Source organism: Komagataella phaffii, chromosome 3, assembly GCF_000027005.1.
Source record: "Komagataella phaffii GS115 chromosome 3, complete sequence".
In the NCBI taxonomy this organism is placed as follows: Eukaryota; Fungi; Ascomycota; class Pichiomycetes; order Pichiales; family Pichiaceae; genus Komagataella; species Komagataella phaffii.
In genome coordinates this window covers 2,219,946-2,245,397 of record NC_012965.1, presented here as the reverse complement: position 1 = coordinate 2,245,397, position 25,452 = coordinate 2,219,946, and the positions used below count along the sequence as shown (strand labels likewise).

Sequence of the window (25,452 nt, the reverse complement as noted above, 5' to 3'; positions counted from 1 at the left end):
CCAGCATCCAGCATCCAGCATCCAGCATCCAGCATCCAGCATCCAGCATCCAGCATCCAGCATCCAGCATCCAGCATCCAGCATATAAGAAACTATAAATACCCAGACCACCGCCAATTTTTTTCATCTTCCTTATTCATATCTTTCTACAAAACAACACTTCCATATAACGACTTCTAAGGCCCCTACCTCTCCCAATTCCAATCCCATACACAAATTCCACAAAAAGTAGCCACAATGACCAAAAAAACAAACAAAATCACAAATACATTATCTGTCATGCAGCATGACGCATACATACTTCTAACCAGCAAAAAACATCCGGCCATGGCCTTATGCACCCTTCTTGTTCCAGAAGCAGACAGTCGCAAATTAGACGCACTTACCGGCGATACTAGCTGTCAATCTCGAACCATGGTACTTCTAAATGTTGCACAAAAAATCAAAGAAGAACTCACAAAAGAAAAAAAATTGAATACCTTCATAGAACTAGCAAGGGAGTTTCTAAACCGTCCAACAGACGAAAAGCCACTCAAAAAAATAATAACCACTGACGATGTATTTGGCGAAAACCCGCCATCTACAGAACTCAACAACTACCTCAATTTTTTTCAAAAACTAATTGGCGAAAAAGCATTTACTACATGTGGATTATGCTATTCCAATACTGAAAATAGCCTTTTCTTCGTAGATGAAAACGGAGGCTACTTCTCCGATATTACCGATTTAGACTACAATGTCGAAACACCACAATCTAACCACCAGTCCTCGACACTCAACCAACAAACTTATGTCTTGCGCGCTGCATTAGGTTCTAACTGTACTGATCTTATCAAAGAATGCGCGCTTAATGCAGCCACGCATAACTTCAACAAACTTACCGAACGTGAAAGAAGTTCAGTCCACGAGACCTTTGAAGACCAACTAGCAGCAGCAATTTTCCAGGTTACTTCTCACATTCCACAAAAAGAAGGACCTGCTATTCCGCTGCAAGCTATTGTGCCACAAACGCTCGTCGTCCTACAAAATGCTTATCGAAAAAGACATCCCATTAACGTCAGGATCCGACGTATCATGATGACCCCCATTGAACATACGCAAACACAAAACGAAAAAAGCCATCCTCCACAAGAGTTCAACTACATGATTACAAATGCCCGTACCTTCATAGGAATGACAAACAAGAAGACATCCCGCTTTAAGCTCACCAGCTCTATTCCAGAGGAACAGCAAGAAACATTAGGAATGTGCTTCGATCTTTTTAGTTACTACATCAAAAACCAGAACGGTACAGGGCTATCAAGTGCCAATGACAGCGAGTATTACGCCGAAATTGAAAGCGATAATCTAGATCCCGTTTGGGCCTTGCTCCTACCTAGTCTAATTGCCCACAGCCCCTTCAGCGGTTATGCGAACGACAAAAGTACAAACCATGACGCCTACTACAAAACACTTTGTCCACCAGCAAAAGCACAAAAATATGACCGTATACAAAACTATTCCTTTAGACTCGAGGCTCCTAATGGTGAAGACAACAGGCCATCACTGTACGAACTGATTACCTCCTGCCGAGAGCTCATGGCTAAATATAACCTTGGCGATATACGCGAGTTCCATAGAGATGAGACTGCCCGAGGTGCTTACGAGCGCCGAAAGAAGCCGCATCAAGCCGCAATTCGCCACATCTGGATTGGTTCTTACAGAGAGGTCAAAGCCGAGGGCGAAAAATTTGTCCACACTCGTGTCGCGCATCCTGACATCATCTGTCGCGGTCCGCTCTTCCGCATGGGCGAAAGATCTGCCAGCTTCAAGACAATGTCGGAAGTCGAAGAATTCTTAAAAGTACGCAGAAGCAGCTCCAAGCGAGCCAAGAAGATGTACAAGGCAAGTTATCCTAAGAATTGGTCATTTCTTGTCGCTACTGGCCAAGTCAATCAGTAGTTTATAATGTTTATGATGATCCCTAGAAAGTACCGGGTTTCCTCGTTTTCAGTACTTGAGTGATCCTTACATTAACTTAGGCAGATTTCTATAGTTGTTAGTTTTCTTTTCTTTTTTTTCTAGTATTCATTCTGAGAGTGAGAGATTACCGATTGAAATGACAAAATGTCAACGTTTCCATAAAAAACCTTTGTTTCGATTCTATAATCAAGTCTATAGATGAAGAGATTAATTCAACCATAACTAATCCGCTTGAAAAACATCCATAAAAGAGGAACATTAGGTACTAATATGCAAGACATTGGTACCCAAGTAGAAGACGAGTTTTTTGATTACTTAACTAGATGCAGAATCTAAAGTGATACATAAAAATGCACAACTTGATCAAATCATCAAACTAACGGAACATTCATAGCCGAGAAATGATAATGGTTTATCTTGGGAGTATGCGGAAAACACTAGAAGAAAGAAATATAAAGTTACAATGAATCTCTAGATAAAATGCTTAATGTCTTCTTACTCCCGTCACGAGATTATTGTACTATATTTTAGAAATTTGTTCAATTTTATTTACTTTTTTCATAGTTTAAGTTCTACCATTTTTTTTATTGAAAGCTAATTTTTTAACATTCTCATTTGTTTAAGTTAGAGCTGCAGGGTACCTAGATTAAGATGTGATTTATTAAATTATTCAAAATTTGTATTTTTCTATTTAATTCATCATCGAATAATATTTTTATTTTGCAAGTGAATCCTTCGGCTGGAAGGCAATTTCTTCAACCAGTAGCAACTTCAGTCTTTCGCAATTGAAGACTACCTACTATGCATTAACCATGTCCAGTGTGTGATAACTTTCGTAGTTTCTCCATTTTTAATGACAGAGTTCTGCCTTAATGGCCTGATCTCCACTTTTCATACGTTCTGTTGTGCAACTGATTTTTCACTGTATTCATAAATCTATTCATTCCCTAACGCTGAAAACGTCTTTTTTTTGGTTGTAGTAGCTTATCAACGTTTATTGTTCTTACCAATACTCTTCACGGAGCTTCTATATTTGACCTTTCAACGGTTTATGTCTATTATATTTTTCTAGGTCTTGCCAGACTCCAACTGGTGTGGGAGGGGCATAAACCATTAACCTGTAGAGGAACTGCCTTGGCTGAAATTCGTGATAGCTGGCAAATTTTGAATTCAGTTGTTTTCACAAACAACTGCTCAAGCTCAAATCAGACATTTACTTGCTGCCAAGAAGAAGTGACGCGTGCTCAGCAAACAGAGAAACTTTTCATGCCATCGCAGGATCAGTAAGTCACTTGGTTCTTATACACTGTTCAGATTTGTTTTTAGGTCCCACGGTTTCCTCTACACCTTTGTATTTACAGTAAAATGATGTCGTGTTCACCTGTTGTAAAGTGTGAAGCAATCGTACCAACCAACACCCCGGCCAAAACTTATAATCGTCAACCTTCTGATTATTTATGAATTTCAATGACTCTTTTATACCACAGTACAAGTTTAGTATCAAGTTAGACAGAGCCAACCAAACACCCTGCTGTCTTAAAACTGATTGCATGCATATAGGCAAGTTCCAACAAAAACGGAGATTATAACTGTTTGATCCACTTGAAGTAGAGTAAAAGGGAAATTTTTTAGTTAGGTCAGGATTCTTAAGACCGGGTTGCTGACTCTCTGAGCTTTGTAAAAAAACTTTATGTATTCGTTTCGGTAAAAACCCCAATGCTTGATATGAATATCTGTTGATACTAGCATAAACTGGCACATTCTGATCAGAAAATCCCCATCCGCAACAGTAGAGAAACCAAATGGTTGTTAATGTGATAATTGGATAAGAACCTAGAAGATTTTTCAGAACATACAAAACACAAAATATCATGGTGCAAATTTTTCCAATGAAAACAATGGAGCAAATATCTCACAACAAAACGTTGATAAATACGGTTGTCCACTAACTGGTACGATGGTGTAAACAGACAATGTTGTCACTTGCGAAACTTTAGTTGTTCTGATCCAAAATAACAGCTACGAGAAAACACTTCGAGATCCCTCCTCTGTCTTGGTCCATGCTATCAATTAAACTATTGCTCTCTGGTAGTTGTGTTCAGCAAACCTCTCTATCATCCGGACTTGCGATGAGCTGGAAGAGAGGTGGCAGCCGGTGAAAATGGAGGGGCAGACGACTTAGTTCAACGATTGTGCAGCAAGACAATTCTCGTCTCGGTGTTGGGGATCATATTTTGCCAACGAAATAACCAAGGAGAACTTCACTGAAATCTCAACATCTTGTAATCATGTGCCACTTGAAGTCTTGGTTACTACCAGTGAGTATGAACCAGTAGCAATAGCCATGGCGCTGCTAAGATAGCAGAAAAATTGTTCCTAAAAGTACGCGTCAAAAATTACATCTCTTTGTGTCAGGCCTCAACGAGAATCTCGTTTGACACGAAATCACCGAAGAGGTGAGCCGCCTTTACAACAAAAATCAAAACATCATCTAGGTGTTTAGGCTGCAGCTGACTTCGAGGTTAACAACCCATGGTAGCGGGCTCAAACGGATATGAGTTTATCATTAACCAACTGACAATTGTGTTTGAAGAGAATCTTAGTTACGTTCACCCCCTTCCCCCATTTGAAATTCCGTGCCAGGCAGTTGGGGTTGAATACAAACCTATCTCTCACCCTATCCTTGCAAAGTATCTGAGACTAGAGGGACTATCTTGAGCAAATCTTCTTTGGACGGGTGTGATGACTGAATCCCACTATCAACGTTCTCCAAAATTTATCAAGATAGTTGACGCACTCCGAGCCTGAGAGACACTAAGTCCATTTCAAAGGTGGCACGGTAGAACATTAAAGGGGATGAACACTTATCTATTTTAATATGGTTTTCGGAACGCTTTCTCTGTCTACAACGCCTGAAAATCTTCGAATGACTTTGGTCAATAAGTGGAAACAGTTTAGCTATGCAATCAGTATACTCCACTAGTAAAAACCAGAACCAAACTCTCTTATTATAAGTAGGGGAACGAGGAGATAAATACGTGGTTCATTTGCATCAACAAAAAAACGTATTGATGCCCTTACATAACTTGTACGACCCAGTGATTCCTACGCTCCCAGCACGGCACAACCTTCAGATCTATGACTACATCGAGAAATCGTCATTTTTCATGATACAACTGATATCAAGGCATACAATCACAATTAGCTGGCCCGAGTACATTGTTGGATTTAATCTTGTGGTAGCAGCAGGCTACTGTCGGTGTACGAAAACATAGAGGGATAGCAGTAGAAAAGAAAGCTGAAAAGCTCAATCCTCACAGTGCTTTTGTACCTACGCTTCTTGCAGTGACTAAAGCACAAATAAATGGCTTAGTGCCCATCGATTGCTTATCAGGCTTCTAATTTGTGGGTGTACGAAATGATCTTTTATTCTGCAGCTCAAAAATTTCGTCAGCAAATGACGCCTGAAAAACTGAAAAATGGCTTCCTGTCATCGACAATTGAGTAAAGTATGCTATTTTGTAGTTTTAACCGTTGAAAGTTCTTACTCAGGTCCACAGTTGCTTTTTGATGACGGTAAAAGTATACTTCATCTAATATAACGGGGGCTACCTGTGGAATATTGCGTTAACATCTAATGCTGGAGAAAAACAAAAGTGACTGACTAATCAACCATCATACCAACTCATTCCTTTGGTCAAAAGAAGTGTATCGTAAAACAGTAATTTAATGTATCCATGAAACATTGCTCCCGTTATTATACTGAATGAATGCTGCTTAGCTAGTCTGATTATTTTGATTACAAAGAAAGGAATAGACACACTGAACCATCGAATTCGCGATAAGGTGGGAGCAGCGCTCGTGAACCACACACGCATATCCTAGAAATCATACGAATGCATGTAAGTTCCTAAGTTCTAAACAAGCTGGTATGAAAGAGTCGCCTAAATGCGGAATATGTGATTACTCCTATACGATCCTTACTTTAGGGGGGATGAGAACTAAGTCAGAATCTGTTCTCGTCGGTCTGATACCTACCGTCAAGTCTTCTCACCATGGAGCGAAACTAATCCCCAACTTGCTATGCTCAGGATGTATAAACTATAAACTACTTAAATTGGAAACAGGTTTGGTAGAGTTGGTATCTGAATCATCGGAATTGGTATACCGTATCAACACCGTGCTAAAAAATTGCTTACATTACAATTTGCGTGGTGAGAATCAAATTGAAAGTGATTTAGCTCATGGAGTGCAGAACCTATATTTAGGGTTATTGCAGGTGGAAAGCCATATAATTTTGGGACGGATTCTAAGGATTGAAAGTAGGTGCTATAAGCAGGAGATACGCAATTCTCAGTTGAAACAACGAATCGAGAAGCTACTCTCTAAGAAAAGAATCAGAGAGGCAGATATTATTAATTTGAGGTCGTCAGTAGAGAACGCTCACAAAAAACGTAGGATGGACCAAGAGCTGAGCAAATGTTATATTCATCAGAAACTTGAGTTTTTGGAAAAGTCTACCAGCATGGCCAGAGGAAACTTATTACAAACTTTGGTAAGTGTCCTTCAGGTAAGTAAAAGTTCCAATACACAGCTGAGAATAAGGCAAGTCCCTGTGTTACATATACAAGATATACTGCTATATGATCGAAATACGACTAATTTGTCATTTCAATCTATTTTGATCTTTCAGCAATTGACTTCCAGGTATTTGGGCATAAAGCTCCCTTTCGGCATAAAGATATACAGCTTCGATAATCAGAACCAGGAGTGTGAATTTCAAACCATGATAGGTAGGGAGTCCTATTGGTATTTTGCTGGCATTCCAGAAGACCATGAACCATCCAGAGATACTATACATTGTCTCTCTAAAGCCGTTTCGTACATTGTTTTAAACTTCTTAACCCTCAACAAACAGGAGTCTACTTGGAATTCAGATATAACCCTTTATGACTTATTCGATATAAACTCCTTTATTTGGAGGATCATCGGTAACAAAATCGAGTGCTTGACTGAAGAAACTAATGGAGAGAAATCCTTACAAAGGAGCTTTGGTTTAGTTCCAAAACCAAGGGAACCTTTGCCAGAGGACACTGAATCTGAGCAATGCCTCACCGAAAACCTATACCACGATAATAAACTTTATTTGAAATCAAAAATGATTTCAATAAAGGAATGTGGTGACTTGCCATCATTGAATGCCAAGGTCTACGATTTCTTTCAACATCAATTAAAAGTTATTGATGATATGACAGACAAGTATTCTTTGAAAGACGTAAGTAAAACTGCAAATTCATCGCGAATTATCACTGAGGCCACTCCTGGTATCAAAGTTGTTGCGTCATTGAAGCATACTTCAGGTGAAGAGGTCAGCAATAGTCCAAGATTTCACTTAAACAGTACCTTGGAAGCTCCTACTAATGACTTCAATGTTTCCAAGGAATCTGACAGAATTGGGGCTGATTCCAATATTTTGAAGGCACAAGATGAAAAATGGGAGATAGTTGAACTTCAATAGTTACTCCTTCTATGTAATTCATGGTACGTCTGCGTAATTTCCATCCTAAGTCATCTTGCCAGTGAAGCAGCCATCGCAATCTATACGAACAAATACACCGCAGTGAATTCAACTCCTTATTGTTATCACTGTTTTTGAAAAGGGACTTCAATAAGAAGCAATGCTCACCGACCAGGAACTATGTAAGCTTCTGTTACTATACTTTTCTATCTCCTAATGATACTAACTAGCGTTTGAGTTGAAATAAACAAGAAGGCCGTGGCCGAAGCATTTAAGGTTAAGCCTCGTATCAATTATAATACTGTTGGCGGGGTTAATGGCCCTTTAGTGATCCTTGAAAATGTCAAATTTCCTAGGTTTAATGAAATTGTTAACCTTACCCTACCCGATGGAACTATCAGAGCAGGACAGGTTCTAGAAGTCCGTGGCAATAGAGCGATTGTTCAGGTCTTTGAAGGAACTTCTGGCATTGATGTCAAGAAAACTCGTGTCGAGTTTACTGGGGACAATTTGAAAATCCCTGTGTCAGAAGATATGCTAGGACGAGTTTTTGATGGGTCTGGTAGGCCCATAGACAATGGACCGAAGGTTTTTGCTGAAGACTTTTTAGATATAAACGGGTCTCCCATCAATCCCTATTCTCGTATCTATCCAGAGGAAATGATTTCCACGGGTATATCAGCTATTGATACTATGAATTCTATCGCTCGGGGGCAAAAGATTCCTATTTTTTCCGCTTCAGGGTTGCCTCATAACGAAATTGCGGCTCAGATTTGTAGACAGGCAGGTTTGGTCAGGCCTACTAAGGATGTACACGATGGTCATGAAGAGAACTTTTCTATTGTTTTTGCGGCTATGGGTGTTAACTTGGAAACCTCCCGGTTCTTCAAACAAGACTTTGAGGAGAATGGGTCACTGGAAAGAACATCATTGTTTTTGAACCTGGCAAACGATCCCACTATCGAAAGAATCATCACACCTCGTCTAGCTCTTACAACAGCTGAATATTTGGCATATCAAACAGAAAGACATGTGCTAACAATTTTAACAGATATGTCCTCGTATGCAGATGCGTTGCGTGAAGTTTCGGCTGCCAGAGAAGAAGTTCCCGGCCGTCGAGGTTATCCGGGGTATATGTATACAGATTTATCAACTATTTACGAGAGAGCAGGGCGAGTGGAAGGTCGTAACGGTTCCATTACTCAAATCCCCATTTTGACCATGCCAAACGATGATATCACCCATCCAATTCCCGATCTTACTGGTTACATTACCGAAGGCCAGATATCAGTCGATCGTCAACTGCACAATCGAGGTATCTATCCCCCTATCAACGTATTGCCATCTTTGTCCCGCTTAATGAAGAGCGCTATTGGCGAGGGTATGACACGTAAGGATCATGGTGATGTTTCTAACCAATTATACGCTAAATACGCTATAGGTCGTGATGCCGCTGCAATGAAAGCTGTTGTTGGTGAAGAGGCTTTGTCGATCGAAGACAAACTCTCCTTAGAGTTTTTAGACAAGTTTGAGAAGACATTTATTTCTCAGGGTGCCTATGATAACAGGACTGTCTTTGAGTCGTTAGATCAAGCTTGGTCTCTGTTGAGAATCTACCCTAAGGAAATGCTGAATAGAATCTCACCAAAGATTCTGGATGAGTTCTACGATAGAGAGCGCCATGGGGAAGAAGAAGATATTGTTAAGAGCGCAGACAAGACTGATAAGTGATAAATATGTAGACAGATTTATTGCAAAAGCTATGAAGTGGCACGTACAACCGTAAGGAAACTGAACTGTTGCTCGTTTTTAGCTGCATACAGTAGTTTCAGTTTCATCTCCTGGAAATTGTTGCGCGACATTTGGTATGTAGTATAAGTATAACTGACATTCCCCTACCTTGAAAATAGCAAGTGTCTAAATATTTTTACCAGTTACCTCCTTAGTTTCGTCTCTCTCAACAAAGCTTCTAGACTTTCAGGAAATGGTGGAAGGAAATGTTCTAGTCATCTCTAATAGAGTTCCAGTTACAATCAAAAAAGGTTCTGACGGCAACTATCAATACAACATGTCAAGTGGTGGATTGGTTACTGCGCTTCAAGGGCTAAAGCAAAAATTTCAATGGTTTGGCTGGCCTGGTTTGGAAGTTCCAGCTATTGACCAGGAAAAGGTGAACAGTGACCTTAAAGAGAAGTTCAATTGCTTTCCTATCTATCTGAGTGATGAAATTGCAGAATTACACTACAATGGATTTAGCAACTCTATTTTGTGGCCCTTGTTTCATTATCATCCAGGAGAAATGAATTTTGATGAGGCTGCATGGGCAGCTTACATTGAGGCCAACAGACAGTTCTGCAAAGTTATAGTTGGTAAGATCGCTGATAACGATCTTGTTTGGATTCATGACTACCATTTAATGTTACTCCCACAAATGCTTCGACGTCAAATTGATGAACAAGGACTCAAGAATGTACGTTTAGGTTTTTTCTTGCACACGCCATTCCCTTCATCAGAGATTTATCGTATTCTTCCTGTACGTAAGGAGATTCTGGAAGGGGTGTTGAGCTGTGATTTGATTGGATTCCACACCTATGATTACGCTCGTCATTTTACGTCGTCTGTGGAACGAATTCTGGGCTGCAGAACAACTCCAACAGGTCTTACGTATGGTTCCCACAATGTGTCCGTTGGAGCGTATCCTATCGGAATAGATGTGGACAAGTTCACTACAGGGATCAAGCAGCACTTGGTGCAGGAACGAATTCACTCATTACAAAAACGTTTTGGTCAAGGAGTGAAGTTAATCGTCGGGGTGGACAGGCTTGATTATATCAAGGGAGTTCCACAAAAGCTACATGCTTTTGAAATATTCTTGCAGGAGCATCCAGAATGGATTGGCAAAGTTGTCTTAGTTCAAGTTGCTGTACCCTCAAGAGGCGATGTAGAGGAGTATCAAACACTTCGTGCCACTGTTAATGAACTTGTGGGACGTATCAATGGCCAATTTGGCACCATAGAATTTGTTCCTATTCACTTTATGCACAAGTCTGTTCCCTTCGAGGAGCTGATCTCTTTATACGCTGTCTCGGATATCTGTCTCGTTTCAAGTACACGGGATGGAATGAATCTTGTATCCTACGAGTATATTGCATGCCAGCAGCAAAAGAAGGGATCTCTGATATTGAGTGAGTTCGCTGGAGCTGCCCAGTCATTGAATGGTGCAATCGTGGTTAATCCGTGGAATACAGAAGAGTTAAGTGAAGCAATTTATGAAGCTCTATCCCTACCCGAAGAAAAGAGAGAATCTAGTTTTGAGTCTATGTTCAAGTATATCAGCAAATACACAGCTGCATATTGGGGAGAAAACTTCGTCAAGGAACTCACAAGGGTAGGTAACAACATGTAAGAGAGATTTCGAGTTCTCGTACCTCTATAGATTTTTACTTTAATTATCAATCAAACTGCACTTTTGACTTTTGTTCCTTAAGTGATGGCGATTCACAATGATGTTCGTTGCTTGGTTTTAATAGTGGTGATGACTGACTGAGTTAGATGTTGGATGCACTTGCAGTAGTAGTATATACTAGTAAACATTTTTACCTCGTGTTCCAGAAGTGCTTCTGGTTTCTTGCGCGATCCATAACATCATTTAGCCTAGCAACATCAGCAGTTCAGTTATGGGCCAATTTATATCACAACCTGTAACTGAAAAGTTCGTTGAGACATATGGAAGGCCGCATATTTCCATGGTAGTCGGTCAGATGCAAGGATATCGTGTTTCAATGGAGGATGCCCATTGCTGTTGGCATAAAACCCTTGAGATCACTTCCTTCGGTGGCTTCTTGCAAAAATACGAGATTGATATTGTTGGTGTTTTTGATGGTCATGGGGGTAAAAATGCTGCACAATATGTAGGAGAAAGATTACCACACATCATATTTGGACTTCTGAAGGAACAATTGGTGGAGCACAAGAACGCTATTGGCACTCGATATGCGGAAACTGACTGTTTAGTTGAAACTATAAATTTCACCCACATAATTAAGAATGCTTTCTTCAAATGTGACTCTGAACTATACTCTCGAAGGATTAAGTCTGGTTCTACCGCAGTTGTTGTGATTATTTTGAACGGAATTGTGTTTACCGCCAACATAGGCGACTCTCGGTGTATACTACACACAGGCAAGCATGACACCGTAAAGAACTTGTCCTTCGATCATAAACCAAAACACTACGGTGAATTATTTCGTATTCATAGCGACGGTGGCCACGTTCAAGCCAACAGGGTTGGGGGTGTATTAGCACTAAGCCGAGCATTTGGAGATTTTACATTCAAATGTTTCAACCAAGCCAATTATGCCCGACTATTGAACAACAAGAAAATGCAAGCAAGGGCTAACCTTGAGCAAAGAAACTACAATAATATGAGCGTTTCTTTGGAGGCAACAAATAAATCCTCGTTGGAGAGTCTTACCGTTCCTGAAGAATTTCAAGTCACTGCTGAACCAGACATAGTTATCCATACGATCACATCGGAAGACCATTTTTTAATCCTAGCGTGTGATGGAGTTTGGGATTGCTATAATAACGAGCCTTTAGTGCGCCAAACTCGACATTTCCTAAGTTTGGATCTGTCTTTGAACGTTGTTGTAGAAAAACTGCTGGACTTATGCATAAGAAAAGCGAACACCATAACTGGAGTTGGGTTTGATAACATGACGTTAATCTTGGTCGCATTGCATCCTTTAAGGACAGTTAACCAATGGCAAAAGAAGCTTTCGTCTGAAATACTAGCAGAGAACACATAATAGGGCGAATCTTTTATTACTACTTATTTCGTCCTTTACAGAAGGAGTTTCAGGAAAGGGACTTTGATCTGCCTCCTTCGCGAATACCTAGTTGTCTATAGCATCTGGCGTGACACTCTTTCCTTGACAGATGCCATGGAAGTCTCAACATGTGGAGACTCTTTGGTGGATCTACTCAGAGATCCGACGCTGAATTCAGACAAAGTGAAGTGTCAAAAGCTTTTCCATATCATCAAAGCTACAAAGGATCGCAAATTGAAGCATGTCTGTTTGAAGGGATTCCAGAATTTGCGGGATCTAGAGCACATTGCTCAGCGATTAGACAATTGGGAGTTCAAAACCTTGGAATACCATTTGGTAGATGGTATCTATGTGTCTACCGTTGGTGATGAGAACTCATCTTATGATACTGCGAACCATAAAATTGAGCAGGATTTAGTTGAAAGACAGTTTTTTCAAAAGGAACTAGCAAGCAAAGTCCTGAAGACTTGCATGGAACTTTATGAGCAATTGAACGTATCAAACGGAGCTGTAGAAAGAATCAATGAGTTTTTATTGAAAATGTCACCGTCTGACTATATTAGTGATCTAGGTACAATTTTGGCACAGTTGACTTTTCGATGTCTCCGACTACAAAAGAGTCTAGAATACAAGTTGCATATTAAGTATTGCAAGAGTAAGTTAGTGGTAATAGGCATAGATTTGGAACGCATAATGGCACTAAATTTGAACGAAAGCCTCACAGAGAAAACTATTTTAGGATACAGAAGCTACATAACTGATCTTCTGAAACAGGCGGAAGATTGTATACTCAACAATGACACTATTGGAACCATGGAATGTCTCTCTGTGGTTAAAGATGTTGAAAGGATGTTTGATGCTGTTAGACCCAAAGAATTTCTTTACCCAACTGATTCTGTTTCTTCTGAAATTAATTTTGAACATGACCCCAAAAATCATCTCAAGACCAGAGGGAAGAGCAACTCCTCTTTCAATGCTCCATCTGAGAAAATTATGAGCTCTTTGCAAAGATCCACTATCTCGGAAGAGCTACCCTATTTGATGGGCGCTTTTGACGATGCCAAAATGGCACAGGTTGAGCTCCTGGGCGTAGTTTCTGGTAATGCCGATACTGTTAACAATCAGCGACTCCACTCTACTGGTGATTCCTCGGTTGTTCATTTTCCAAGTACTGAGATGTCTCACACTATAGATGATCTTAAACGGATAAGTTTACTAAACCAGAGCCTCACCCCAAGAACCAAAATGGACAGCTCCATTCTAAAGGGAATCAGCTTGAGGTCAGAGGTGGTAGACTTACCTAATTATAGTAATCTTCAGAGCGCACTCCCTTTAGCTTCGAATATGCTGAGAATGTGGAACCCGACCCTACTAGAACGTAATGCTAGCAAACCAGAAACTGAAGAAGTCGACTGAAAAAATAATATGATTTGATCATATGATATACACATTTACATATATACAGAGAATATAAATATTCGTTAAGAGTCCGTTCTAGAAAAACATGATGCAATGTCTAAGGCCCCTTTCGAGTGGGTTACCTTAAAGACATTAGCACGGACTACTCGTGGATCATTCCTCAATGTCCTCAAAATTTCGGACTGAACTGTGGGAGAGGAATCAAACAACAGCATGAAATGATTGCCTTTGTAATGCTTCTCCTGAGTTTTTGTCATAATCTTTGGCAGAAACTTAATCCCCATGGGATTGATTTCTCTTATCACTCCTTTATTATTTATTATCAACTTTCCAACTGTTTTGATCACTCTACATAGTCAGTAATGAACAATCAAAAATCAAAAGTCATACGAACGCTTTAACATCCTCATTAGGTGAAGTTCTGATCACCCTGGTGATTCCCACTAACTCGTATAACATCACCCTTTTTAAGTGAAAGCGAGAAAGAGCTGCGAACTATTGAAAAAAGAGAACCTCTAAATTAGTGGTGTACTGCTCTTATGGTTGTTAGCTTTATCTCCTAATCGCTGAATCGAGCCTCCAAGTTGTCTTTTCTACATTGCAGTTTGCTAACTCCAGCGTCTCATTTAGGTTAGCCAAGATGTTTGAATGGATGTTTGGCAAAAAGCAAACTCCCCAAGAGAGATTGCGCAAGAACCAGCGAGCTCTGGAGAAGACTCAAAGAGAACTCGATAGAGAGCGATTAAAGTTAGAGCAACAGGAGAGAAAATTAATTGGGGAAATAAAGAAATCTGGTCGTAATGGACAAATGAGAGCGTGTAAGATTCAGGCAAAAGATCTTATTAGGACGAAGAAGAATATACAGAAGTTTGCAAAGATGAAGGTGCAACTCCAAGCAATTTCACTCCGTATACAAACAGTTCGATCGAATGAGCAAATGACACAGTCAATGCGTAATGCTGCGCAATTACTTGGAACGATGAATAAATCTATGAATTTGCCCCAAATAGCTCATATTTCTCAAGAATTCTCTAGGCAAACGGATATCATGAGCCAGAGAGAGGAAATGATGGATGACTCTCTGGATGATTTAATGGATGAAGAGTTAGATGATGAAGACGAAGAGGAGGTAGACGAAATAATCAGCAAGGTACTGGACGAAATTGGGGTTGATTTAAGTAATAATTTGATCGATGTTCCTGGAGAAGTCGTTACAGAAGGACAAACAGGAGCTAGAGTCGCAGTTAAGGAAGACGACGACTTACAGGCACGCTTGGACGATCTCCGGAGATAAACGCTGCGTCTCCCACTTGTGAGATTATTATCAATAGCCTAACAGGTCATCGTGATCATTTGGACCATCTACCCGAGCAGAGAAGCTCGTAGCTCTGTTTTTGGTAACGATCTTAGTACAGGCTACTCATTTTGCGAATATTTAGCTTACTTAGTGTCATTTCTGCCTTGCACTTCTTTGGACCTGCCAAACTACCACCCAGCAGAGCAACTTGGCTCAACAACTTTACCAGGCGCACAGAGTCTATGTAACAACTATCAATGCCATAGATAACAAGCTCATTGAAAGATTCACTGTGAACCTGACGTAAGTCCTGAAGCGCAACTAGCACCAAGTATAAGGCAGTCACTTCATCTGGCTTCAAAAATAGAAACTTAGCTCCACCGGAAATCAGATGTTCCTCAATGGTATCAACTATAGCAACTGAGGGGCAATTCACACATATCAATACCACCAGGGTTTTCCTTTTATTTATACCTTCCATAATCATCTTGAAATCAACCTTGTCGTCATCATTGCTAGACATCGATCATAGGGGCAAAACTGATTACCTTTAAAGTTAGATAATCAAGTTCTAGAATAAAAAGCCATCCTTTATTCAGAAAGAAATTTATCGCATTTCGAAAAGAGAACACATTGAAACTAGGCATGTTTCGAACCTTTTCTCTCAATCGCAAATTATTTCATCATAAGAAAGATAAAAATAGATTAGCAACTTACTAAAAGACTCTGACAATCACACGAGCCTGAACATCGTCTTTTTTCCTGTAGAACAAACACTTATTGAAACGAGATTCGAGACTCTCAAAGCGAATATTCTCTAGGGCTCAACCCTGGTCATGTGATTGGTTCTTGCGCGCTTGTTTTTTGCAGTACAACAAAAAAAATTATTGTCCTTCTTCTATCAACCAAAGTAAAGATGTCCGCCCCAACCGTTGAAGTTGAAGAATTGAACTGGAGACTCGTGGAAGTCGGTAGAGTTGTTTTGATCAACAACAAGCTTGCTGCTATTGTCGACATCATCGACCAGAAGAGAGTTCTCGTTGATGGACCATCTACTGATGTTGAAAGACAAGTTGCTCGTCTTCAAGACATAGAACTAACCTTCTTAGTGTTGGATTCCGTTTCCAGGGGAGACAACTCCGATGCTGTCAAGGAGGCATGGGATGCTTCTGATATCTCTTCTCAATGGGCCTCTTCTGACTGGGCTAAGGATATTGCTCAAAAGCAGAGAAGAAGTGAGCTGAACGACTTTGAGAGATTTCAAGTGCAGCTTTTGCAAAAACAAAGAAGCCTTGCTATCGGTAGTGCTGCTAAATAGGGCTACTAGTGTGTATGGGTTCTAGAAGCATTTTAGTATAGTATGATCAGGATAAGAATTGATGCTTGTTGATATTATAAGTTGGTTACAAACACTCCAAAAAGTCTTTGAGACAACGAGCTTCTTCGAACTTCAAATATAGTATTCGGAAACTTGAACGACCCAAAAACTTTTTCTGGCACATCTCCCTCCTGGTAAGGTATCAAGTATGCATCTTTAACAGAATCCCCCTTGCCTTGTATCACTCCAAATCTGTTACGATTGTAGAAGTAATTAAACAACCTTATGAAGTTATTTCGGTGCTCTTCATCTGTTAATGCTTCTCCTGATTCGTCTGGAACAAATTCAACTATGAGGGTGTATTTCTTACGGTCCATACAATTTTTGAGGTATGCGAGCGCTGTTTTACGGTTGAGCCTACCCTCAATTTGAAGATACTTATGGATTTGATGAAACTGTCTTATGATTGAAATACATTGTTGGCTTTCTTTGTCAAAATCCATTAACGTTGAAGAAGTTACAAAGTAAGCACATGCTCTGAAATTTGAAATCTCTGAAAATATTAGTTCACCAGCCCAAACAAAACCCTTACTTCTATCAGTAATACCAGCTTCATCAATAGGCTGATCTTCATCTTGGAAATTGTCTCCTATGATGGCACTAATGCTCTCATCGAGGATCATTTGCTGGCGTTCATGATTAATTCCCTCATCTTCTTCTCCAGAATAGTACTCATTGTGATATAGAGAAACATTCTTATTATATGGCTCTCCCCGTTCAGACAATTTTTCCTGCTCCTCCTCTCTCTGATGAGAACCTTCTTCTTCGATGAGATGCTGCATTCGTTGCGGGCTATCTTCTTCTCCCCTTTCATAATCAGAAAATTGATCTTCATTAAACAGTTCACTTGTTTTCCCTTCATCTGCCTCACCAAAATCTATAATTTCCTCTCCTTTGTGAGTTATCTTCGCTCGAGGTTTGGAGTTCATTCCATTCTCTATAACTGTTTGACTTATAGCCTTCGTGTGGACATCCTTGGCAAGTTGCTTGATGTCAGAGGTTTGCATCTCTTCGGGAGTCAAATTGCATAGTTGAACAAATGTTAGCTCTTTGCCAATGAGCCGTTCTAAGAGTTTAGTCTTTGGGTTTTTAAGATTGAACATAAGAGTTCGAGCTTTAGAAGTATAGCTGTTCCCAGGAATGTGTACTATCTTGCCACCTTTGCCAGTTTTCTTGTCTCCACGAGAAAGCAGTAATTGGTATTCAAGTTTCAGAGCCCATTCTTCGGCATTCTTAGCGTTCGAAGGTAACAAATTGTTGAACATTTTAAAGAATGTTTTCACTATTCCCTTTCTTACAGGATTAAACTCCTCATCCATGCTCTTGATCTCGCAACCTTCTTGCTCTTGCCCGAAAGCTTTAGTGTGTTTTGTGTTGTGACCTTTTTGTGTTGGTTTTGAGTGAATTAAATGTTCCTGGTCGCTCTCCTCAGAAAAAAAACTCTCACTATCATCCTCAGGAATTTTTGCTATTGACTCTTCTGAATAATCACTATCTGGTGCTTTCTTAGCCGCAACAATAGACTCTTGAATATCAAAGTTGAGTGCTGGTCCCTTACCATGCGGGGAAAGAGTCTCTCTTTTGAGTTGTTTATACTCACTTAAACTCATTTCGAATTTCAAGTTACCATAAGCTTCATTATGGGGGTCGCATACGTTACAAATATATGATTCAGGAATAGTATTCTCCTGAAACATACAATGGTTATGCTGCCAGGTGTGACAACGATCGCACTGGACCATTGCTTCGCCATCATCTTCCGTTGTACCACAAACTAAGCATCTGACTTCGTCTTCTAAATCCTCCATTTCCGAGGATGTATGTTTTGGTTTTCTTCTCCTCTGCTTTGGTCCGTAGGTTTCACCTCGCCGAGTTAACTCAGATTTCCTGGAAAGAAAATTTCGTTTCAAATTTTGCTTTTTTCTCTCTTCGACTATTAACTCCTCATCCAGTGTAAGCGCTCTTTTGCCGGCAGTAGCCCTCTTTGATTTTCTTATTTCTGACATAGTAATGCCTTGACCAACGAAGTGTAATTATTAGCGTATAAAATGAAGCACTGATGGAAGCTTAATTCGCGCTCGTTTGGGATGCTCCGAGTACGTCAAACAAAACCTACCAAAAGTGCGTCTAAAGCTTATAGAAGATCTCGCTAATTATATGACATTGCACGCATTGGCTTTTGAATCTGTGATAGTGCTTTTGGTCTTTGGCAGTATACTTGATAAATTGATATTTTCCAATTTGGAGTTTCTGTATCAACTGGCTATTAAGCTATATTCGCGCTTCTGTTTATTTGTTTATTAAGAGCAGGTCAAGCAAGGATCTAGACTATCTTCAAAGAATTGCAAAAACGTTTCAATGTCTGAAAATAAGAAATACCTACTAGACCTGCCGAAGCTCACGTCAGTAGAATTTCCGTTGGTGGTTAATAACTCGGCAAGGGCACTGGAGATGGTTGGCGGGAAAGAAAAACTTCAGAAATGTATCATATCCAACGACATATTGGAGAATCGCCCTTTTCTAAGTTTAGGACAACAGGGCAACGCTCTTAATGAAGCAACTCTTGAGCTTCGACTGAGAGAAGATCCCCATCATCATCCAATCAACTCTTACATTCATCAGAATGAGAATCTATTGGTAAAGGTACGAGTCCCTAGGAAGGTATTTCGAAAGAGAAATGGAAACAACATAGCAGCTACATTGCGACACTGCAAGCAGAATGGCTTTAGTACTGAGTTCAACGTTATTGGAGTCTTGAATAAGAACTTCAAATTTAGGGAGTTGGCAGATTTTCAGTATATCACGAAGAGTTCTGCATTTGCAAGTAAGTTCAGACAAGGGCTATTAAGGGGATATCTGCCTAATATTAAGGGCATTGCCAGTGATATCGAAAATGATATAAGCAGACAGCAAAACAACGATGATTTGGATTTACCCCCTCCTTTGAGATTCAACAGAGTTTCATTGCCTTTCAATTATGGCTACAAGTCCAACCCGTACTCATCAACTATAGTGGATGAGAACGGACAAATATCTTTACAGACTCGATCAAAAAGAATTTTATTGTTTAGTACTAGTATAGATTTCGGCGAAGCTACGCCACTGGGTCCTCCTAATGAACTGTTGAACAATTTAGAAGATTTGAGAAAAGAGGTGCAGCAAATGCGCATTGACAAGAGAAACAGTGAAGAATTCATCCGGGAATCTCCTGCTCAGACACTTTTGGATACGATAGAGCTATTGAATGTGGCGTTTAGGGTTCGTCCTATCTGGCTTAGAAGTAATTTGGTTAAGCTGTTCCCTGACAGATTTAAGTCTAGTATCAAGTTTGCTCTGCCATATGTTTCGTATCTAATGAGAAAAGGACCATGGAGATCTTCGCCTATAGTTTTCGGATATGATCCTCGCCTAGACCCGAGCTCAAAAGTATACCAAATAGAGACTTTCCGAACTGTAGAGAGGAGCTTCACTGCCGTTGCAGATCTGGAACACCAACCTTCTAATTTCATCTCTGAGTCCCAGTTAGTTCCCCTAAACTTTCTAGACTACAATAACTTGACAGAAGATGAAAAAAAATTTGCATTTATTCCAAAAGATCAGGTTTTCACTGGTGATACCTTCCCATCAGTTGTAACCTTCCAGGTGCACGCTCTTCAGGACCCTTTGATTACCAACATACTTCACGCTGCTTCTGTATTAGAGAAGCCTTCTGAGCGTTATGGGTGGTTTGATAGATTGTCACTCCAAAAAGTTCGCTCAATTATAAAGTATAAGCTAGATGCTTTAAGTCAAGGAAAGGAGGTAAACTTGAATAAAGTAGAGAACATAGTAGACCGGGTTGCGTACAACTTTTCAACTAAACAAGGGGTTGACGAAGATAGCCTAGAACAGCTTGAGGAAGAGGAGGAAGAAAATGATAGAGAAGAATGTGAAGGACTATCTACCGAGCACAACTTTCCTGGGCCTGAAATAAGTTTCACTGGTGAACTTCCTGAAAAGCTCTTACAAGGGCGGCGACATTTATTAACGAAGCTGGAATTGTACAACTCTAATGAAGTATCCAAAGTATCTGAACTTAATGGAATCATTAAGCAAGAGGATTTAATGTCTTTTGACTTAGGTTCCAATACAACTGAGTCTACCTATCTGAACTGAACAAAAATTGTTCCTTCCAGTGATGTTGACAGTAATTGTTTACGCCTCTAGATGGGTGCCCCGGTTCATTTACTTTTGGTTTCAGAAGCTGAACAATTTCGCGAAAGAAACAATTTTTTCAAGACCTAATAGCCAAAACTCAAAACTATATATAGTTAACTTTTTACTTCATCAAGTAACTATGTTGAAGGGTGTGAACTTGGCATTGAAAAGATTTGCGAGTAGACCCTCCTTAGAACAAGGAGTTTCTATCCCCAATAGACCTTTGAAGAAAATTCAAATCGGTAAGGCAAGACCTGCAATTTATTATAAGTTCGATTGTCAAGTAGAATTATCAGATGGATCAGTAATTACCCGCAAATCACAGTACCCCAAGGTGGAAATGCGAATGATTTCTGACCAGAGAAATAGTCCTTTCTGGAATAGTAGTAGAAAAGATTTAGTTTCGGGTGACACAGGCACAAGGGGTCGTTTGAACAAATTCAAGCAGAGATACTCGGGATTTGCCGACAATAGCCAAGAAGATACTGTCCAAGGTACACAGAGCGAGAACGACTTTCTTGATTTGATTGGCAGCAATCACGTTGAACAGAAATTGGGAGGAAATATTGCAAGCAAGAAGAGAAACTCCAAGAAGTAGTTGGTGGTGGATAAATAGCGAGCCATCAATTGCTGTACAACTAAAACAATTATCTCTTGTAAATAAGTCAGATTGTATATTTATACTTCAACTATAAGCTTGTCGTGGATCATCGTTGGAGTAGGCTGAATCATGTGCACTCTTAAACCGAGAGACAGAAGCCTCCAACAAGTTTGAATAGAGCCGCTCGCTTTTGATAAGTTTGTCGTTTAAAGACAACATTTCTTCTTTTCTGTTACTATACTTCTCGATCAGTCGTGTCAGCTGAGGTCTCAAGGGTGTAAGACTATTGTATAATTTGGATATGGTTTCATCTTCGAGAAGATCGTTGAGGGCATCGTAGTTGCCAGTATTTGTCACAAGGGCATGTACTTCAGTCAGTTTATTGAGAAAGAGGTCAATCTGTCTAGATTGTTTCCAGATACGATACTCTTTAGCGGCTTCTTCCATCGCTTCATGAACGGTTAATTCTTTGATTGGTGTAACATAGTTGAGAGGAAAAATTCCTACTTTGCCTTTCAGAGAACCTTTCCACCAGTCTTTGTAAACACTAGCGAGAACGGTTATGATATCACCTCTGTGAAAAGAGAGCTCACCAGCTTCATTACTCACCAAGTCATACAAAGCCCTGACTTTAGCGACCTTTGCTATACTACCTGTATTCACTATTTCACTGAGAGGTTCATTATCCTCTACAGAAGTTACACTGGAGGATTTAAACTTAGGATGGCTGTCTACTTTCTCATCGAGCTTCTGGTGAGAATCTGCTGAGGACCACTTATACGAGTTATCCACCGTTACAAACTCGGGGTTTGATTTCAATGTTTCGTTTTTTTTCAACGGCGGAGATTCAGTTCTATTGTATTCCTCCAAAGAAAGTTTGAGAGCCCTGTCAAGCATCTCCTGTTCTCTCTGTCTATCGTCCTGTGAAATCTCTCTCTTAGAAGGCTTGGAAGGAGCTGGAGCAAATAGATCAGGGTACTGAGATCTTAACCTCGAGCAAGTCTTATCAATTATTGCAAGTGAAGGATCATCGATGAACGATTCTGAAAGTTGATGTAGCATGTTAGCAATCTTAAGCTTTATTGTGTGGTGAATTCTGGAGTCTTCTATTAATTTCACAAAAGTTGAAATGAAGCCCTTGGTAGCAATAGCCTGCTTCATTCTTGAACCACAATTTTCGGCCATTGCGATAATCAATGACAATGAGCGTAAGAGAACATTGGCATCCTTTATGCTAAGTCGCTTGTTGATGTAAATAATAGCAGTCGCTGGTCCTGTCTCAGGCTCATCGTTAATAGTATCACATACTTCAATTATATAACCCCAGTTGTCACTTGTCAGTTTCTCATCAGTTGCTTTTATAATACATGATTCCAACTTGGAAGGCATAGTTACCCAAAATGAAAGAACCAATTGAAAGGGGGCGGCGGCAACAGTGGTAGTGTAGTCGCGCTTGTCTGATTCTTCTATCAATTCAAAGTTAGAAATCGAGCCCGAAGCGCGATATGGCATGATCGAACTAGATTTCAAAACATACTCCAATTCATCTATGTCCATAATCTCTGAATTTGTCCAAGACATTCCTCCTGGGGAAGCCAAACCTGTAATCCGAGACTTGAAACTGGTTGCTGCGGAATTTGGTGCGGAAATCAAAAATGAATTTGAAACACATGTCCTCAATTCTGATTTTCATTTGGTTCAGGATACCTCTCAAGGATTGTTAGCTATAGTTTCCAGGTATACTCAAAGAGGTACTAAATTTATAGACTATGCATCCAACCTGAAGTTCCACTATGATTTTGTAGACCAGAAGTCTATGGATACTGAAGAATTTAGCGAAGATATTCTCCCTGAGTATAATTCTGTTGACAAGGAGCTGGAGAAGTACACCCAAGAGCATTTCCCAGACTCCTACAAGGTAGTGCTTACTCCGTTTGAGGAAGGATTCCATGTCATTATTGTGGACGTCCGGTACAATGATAAGAATTTTTACAACGGAAAGTGGCAATCGTTCTATACATTTAACAGGGTCAAAGGCTTAATTTCGGGACAGGTAAGAATAAAAATCCACTACTATGAGGACGGGAATGTCACACTCAATAGTCACAAAAGACTTAATCCCACAGAAACTACGGTTACAGACATTGTCAATCACATCAAATCTTTTGAGGATGATTACCAAAGAAACCTATTGAGTAGTTTCAATAACTTGAACGAAATTGTGTTTAGGAATCTGCGTAGGCAGCTTCCAATTAACAGATCAAAAGTTCAATGGGGAAAGTCTATTGGAACTTATAAACTAGGGCAAGACATTGGAGGTGGAAGAGAATAGCAGTATCCGCCAGTATGTAAGAAAAGAATAGTCATAGCAGTTTAAACAGTGTCCAAAATATTATGAATACCAGAAGAGACAATCCTATGACCCTACTGATACTCTGGTTCTGACTAATAACCCTAGCAAACCTTGAAGAGGTCGATCGTACAGAACTTGCCAATGAGCTGAAGCCGTTCGATAACGAATCCATTGTAGAGCTATCTTCGTTAGCCTGAAAACTAATGTCTTGGGTCACCCTCCTAAAACTGTTAAGTTTGTGAGCCAGCTGGTCAAGTTGTTGATTGTTTTGCTGCTCGTAGGACATTTGTGTTTTGAGATCGTTAACTGCGTTTGTTTTTTTTGTTTTTTTTTTTTTTTTTTACTTACTTCTTTAAAAATGTAGCTAATAAAGCTTAAAGAGGAAGGTAGCATTCTTTTTCCCATTTTCTACCGCTTAGAATATGGGTTCGCTGAAAATTTTACTTTCTGCAACAGCGGTATGAGCAACATGTCATTGGTTCGAAGAATCGGTGTGCTAAGGTCTTTTGCCTTTAAAAGACCATATAGTATCTCTTCGGACATTGATAAATCCCATAGCTATAAAGACATTGATCAGCGCCTGAAGTATGATGAAATACGAGGCAAAATACGAGCTCTTGGATCCCTTTCAGAAGAACAAGCAAATGACTTATTGACAGAGTACAATTTGGACCAGAAGGACCACGTAGATTTCAGGAATATGCTTAAGGACTTTTTGGATGAATTTCTGAACAAGGAAGAAATCAAATTGAATGTTGGAAGTTCTAACATTGGGACCAACGTAAGAAACAGTAACAAATTTCCCTTCTTGAACTCCACCCCTCCAAATAAAGAATATTCGATACAAGAACTATTTGTACGCCAATACCATCATTCACAGCAGGTAAATTCTCTCGGTGCTTCTTTAACTAACGTTTACAAACCCCATGAAGATGTTTTGAATCCTAAGAAAGCAAATGAGTTGTCTATCAAAACTTTACTGGCTGCAGGGGTCCATTTAGGACATTCGACATCCCTTTATAGGCCATCCACGCAACCCTTCATATATGGTGAGTACAAAGGATTACACATTATAGACTTGGAACAGACATTGATATACTTAAAGAGAGCTTCAAAAGTTGTTCAAGGCGTTGCTGAGAAAGGCGGCTTGATTTTGTTTTTGGGAACCAGAGATGGACAAAGAAGATCTTTAGAGGAAGCTGCAAGTAGAGTGAAGGGTTACTTTGTGTCCTCAAGATGGATACCCGGGACTTTGACCAACTGCACTGAAATCAGTGGCACCTGGCAGAGACATGAGGTAGACCTAGAAGACACTCCTACTGGTAGAAATTTGGAAGGTGATGAATTAAGTTCCCTTGTAAAACCTGACCTTATTGTAATTTTAAACCCTGTTGAGAACAGGAATGCTTTGAAAGAAGCAATGTACGCTCGTGTTCCTACGATTGGCATCGTGGACACGGACTCAGAGCCGTCACTGGTTACTTATCCAGTTCCAGGCAATGATGATTCTAATCGATCAACTGATTTGATTCTTGGGGTCCTCTCAAAAGCTGGTGAACTAGGACGCCGTCGGCGTCTCGAGAAAGTCCAGCAATACAGGCAGCTTATGTAGGGTTTTCTGATAGTTTGTTTGTAAATAGAGTGTAACCATTCCTACACATGGTTATTGGATGCCATTAGCATAAAAATTTCTAAGCACATGCAAGATTTATGGGTAGCAGCATTCAGTCCACGAGTATTCACTAGCAAAGGACTGATTGAAAAAAAAGTGAATCGCCTACTCTCTTTCTAAACCGAAATGAGCGCACGAACTGTCTTCAGCCATGTTATATACCTGCAAAATCTTGCTTACGTAATCAGTAGTGCTAAACTCACTTTAGTTTCTTCCTATGTGTGAT

General features: G+C 40.0%; 16 protein-coding genes across 16 annotated transcripts; 11 read left to right on the top strand and 5 right to left on the bottom strand.

The window, feature by feature from the left end:
* Positions 1–237: 237 nt before the first annotated feature.
* Positions 238–1,941, top strand: PAS_c131_0020 (Hypothetical protein; the record flags this gene model as incomplete). The annotated part of the gene is made up of 1 exon (XM_002493366.1): positions 238–1,941. The coding sequence occupies one exon, from the start codon at positions 238–240 to the stop codon at positions 1,939–1,941; it is 1,704 nt and encodes a 567-aa protein (XP_002493411.1).
* A 1,309-nt stretch (positions 1,942–3,250) lies between these two features.
* PAS_c131_0019 (Hypothetical protein) lies at positions 3,251–3,835 on the bottom strand (the record flags this gene model as incomplete). The annotated part of the gene is made up of 1 exon (XM_002493365.1): positions 3,251–3,835. One exon carries the CDS (start codon positions 3,833–3,835, stop codon positions 3,251–3,253), a length of 585 nt encoding a protein of 194 aa, XP_002493410.1.
* Positions 3,836–7,696: 3,861 nt separating this feature from the next.
* PAS_c131_0021 (vacuolar ATP synthase subunit B) lies at positions 7,697–9,211 on the top strand (the record flags this gene model as incomplete). The annotated part of the gene is made up of 2 exons (XM_002493364.1): positions 7,697–7,711; positions 7,733–9,211. 2 exons carry the CDS (start codon positions 7,697–7,699, stop codon positions 9,209–9,211), a joined length of 1,494 nt encoding a protein of 497 aa, XP_002493409.1.
* Positions 9,212–9,464: 253 nt separating this feature from the next.
* Positions 9,465–10,886, top strand: PAS_c131_0017 (Hypothetical protein; the record flags this gene model as incomplete). Its single annotated transcript, XM_002493363.1, has 1 exon — positions 9,465–10,886. The coding sequence occupies one exon, from the start codon at positions 9,465–9,467 to the stop codon at positions 10,884–10,886; it is 1,422 nt and encodes a 473-aa protein (XP_002493408.1).
* A 271-nt stretch (positions 10,887–11,157) lies between these two features.
* Positions 11,158–12,288, top strand: PAS_c131_0016 (Hypothetical protein; the record flags this gene model as incomplete). The annotated part of the gene is made up of 1 exon (XM_002493362.1): positions 11,158–12,288. The coding sequence occupies one exon, from the start codon at positions 11,158–11,160 to the stop codon at positions 12,286–12,288; it is 1,131 nt and encodes a 376-aa protein (XP_002493407.1).
* Positions 12,289–12,423: 135 nt separating this feature from the next.
* On the top strand, positions 12,424–13,725 carry PAS_c131_0015 (Hypothetical protein; the record flags this gene model as incomplete). Its single annotated transcript, XM_002493361.1, has 1 exon — positions 12,424–13,725. The coding sequence occupies one exon, from the start codon at positions 12,424–12,426 to the stop codon at positions 13,723–13,725; it is 1,302 nt and encodes a 433-aa protein (XP_002493406.1).
* Positions 13,726–13,790: 65 nt separating this feature from the next.
* On the bottom strand, positions 13,791–14,187 carry PAS_c131_0014 (Hypothetical protein; the record flags this gene model as incomplete). The annotated part of the gene is made up of 2 exons (XM_002493360.1): positions 13,791–14,025; positions 14,123–14,187. 2 exons carry the CDS (start codon positions 14,185–14,187, stop codon positions 13,791–13,793), a joined length of 300 nt encoding a protein of 99 aa, XP_002493405.1.
* A 181-nt stretch (positions 14,188–14,368) lies between these two features.
* PAS_c131_0013 (Hypothetical protein) lies at positions 14,369–15,022 on the top strand (the record flags this gene model as incomplete). Its single annotated transcript, XM_002493359.1, has 1 exon — positions 14,369–15,022. One exon carries the CDS (start codon positions 14,369–14,371, stop codon positions 15,020–15,022), a length of 654 nt encoding a protein of 217 aa, XP_002493404.1.
* Positions 15,023–15,134: 112 nt separating this feature from the next.
* Positions 15,135–15,548, bottom strand: PAS_c131_0012 (Hypothetical protein; the record flags this gene model as incomplete). The annotated part of the gene is made up of 1 exon (XM_002493358.1): positions 15,135–15,548. The coding sequence occupies one exon, from the start codon at positions 15,546–15,548 to the stop codon at positions 15,135–15,137; it is 414 nt and encodes a 137-aa protein (XP_002493403.1).
* Positions 15,549–15,941: 393 nt separating this feature from the next.
* Positions 15,942–16,343, top strand: PAS_c131_0011 (60S ribosomal protein L14; the record flags this gene model as incomplete). The annotated part of the gene is made up of 1 exon (XM_002493357.1): positions 15,942–16,343. One exon carries the CDS (start codon positions 15,942–15,944, stop codon positions 16,341–16,343), a length of 402 nt encoding a protein of 133 aa, XP_002493402.1.
* Positions 16,344–16,417: 74 nt separating this feature from the next.
* PAS_c131_0010 (Hypothetical protein) lies at positions 16,418–18,409 on the bottom strand (the record flags this gene model as incomplete). Its single annotated transcript, XM_002493356.1, has 1 exon — positions 16,418–18,409. The coding sequence occupies one exon, from the start codon at positions 18,407–18,409 to the stop codon at positions 16,418–16,420; it is 1,992 nt and encodes a 663-aa protein (XP_002493401.1).
* A 352-nt stretch (positions 18,410–18,761) lies between these two features.
* On the top strand, positions 18,762–20,558 carry PAS_c131_0009 (Hypothetical protein; the record flags this gene model as incomplete). The annotated part of the gene is made up of 1 exon (XM_002493355.1): positions 18,762–20,558. One exon carries the CDS (start codon positions 18,762–18,764, stop codon positions 20,556–20,558), a length of 1,797 nt encoding a protein of 598 aa, XP_002493400.1.
* A 181-nt stretch (positions 20,559–20,739) lies between these two features.
* PAS_c131_0008 (Hypothetical protein) lies at positions 20,740–21,198 on the top strand (the record flags this gene model as incomplete). The annotated part of the gene is made up of 1 exon (XM_002493354.1): positions 20,740–21,198. The coding sequence occupies one exon, from the start codon at positions 20,740–20,742 to the stop codon at positions 21,196–21,198; it is 459 nt and encodes a 152-aa protein (XP_002493399.1).
* An 87-nt stretch (positions 21,199–21,285) lies between these two features.
* On the bottom strand, positions 21,286–22,590 carry PAS_c131_0007 (Hypothetical protein; the record flags this gene model as incomplete). Its single annotated transcript, XM_002493353.1, has 1 exon — positions 21,286–22,590. The coding sequence occupies one exon, from the start codon at positions 22,588–22,590 to the stop codon at positions 21,286–21,288; it is 1,305 nt and encodes a 434-aa protein (XP_002493398.1).
* Positions 22,591–22,711: 121 nt separating this feature from the next.
* Positions 22,712–23,533, top strand: PAS_c131_0006 (Hypothetical protein; the record flags this gene model as incomplete). Its single annotated transcript, XM_002493352.1, has 1 exon — positions 22,712–23,533. The coding sequence occupies one exon, from the start codon at positions 22,712–22,714 to the stop codon at positions 23,531–23,533; it is 822 nt and encodes a 273-aa protein (XP_002493397.1).
* A 481-nt stretch (positions 23,534–24,014) lies between these two features.
* On the top strand, positions 24,015–25,166 carry PAS_c131_0005 (mitochondrial 37S ribosomal protein MRP4; the record flags this gene model as incomplete). Its single annotated transcript, XM_002493351.1, has 1 exon — positions 24,015–25,166. One exon carries the CDS (start codon positions 24,015–24,017, stop codon positions 25,164–25,166), a length of 1,152 nt encoding a protein of 383 aa, XP_002493396.1.
* Between the last annotated feature and the right edge of the window lie 286 nt (positions 25,167–25,452).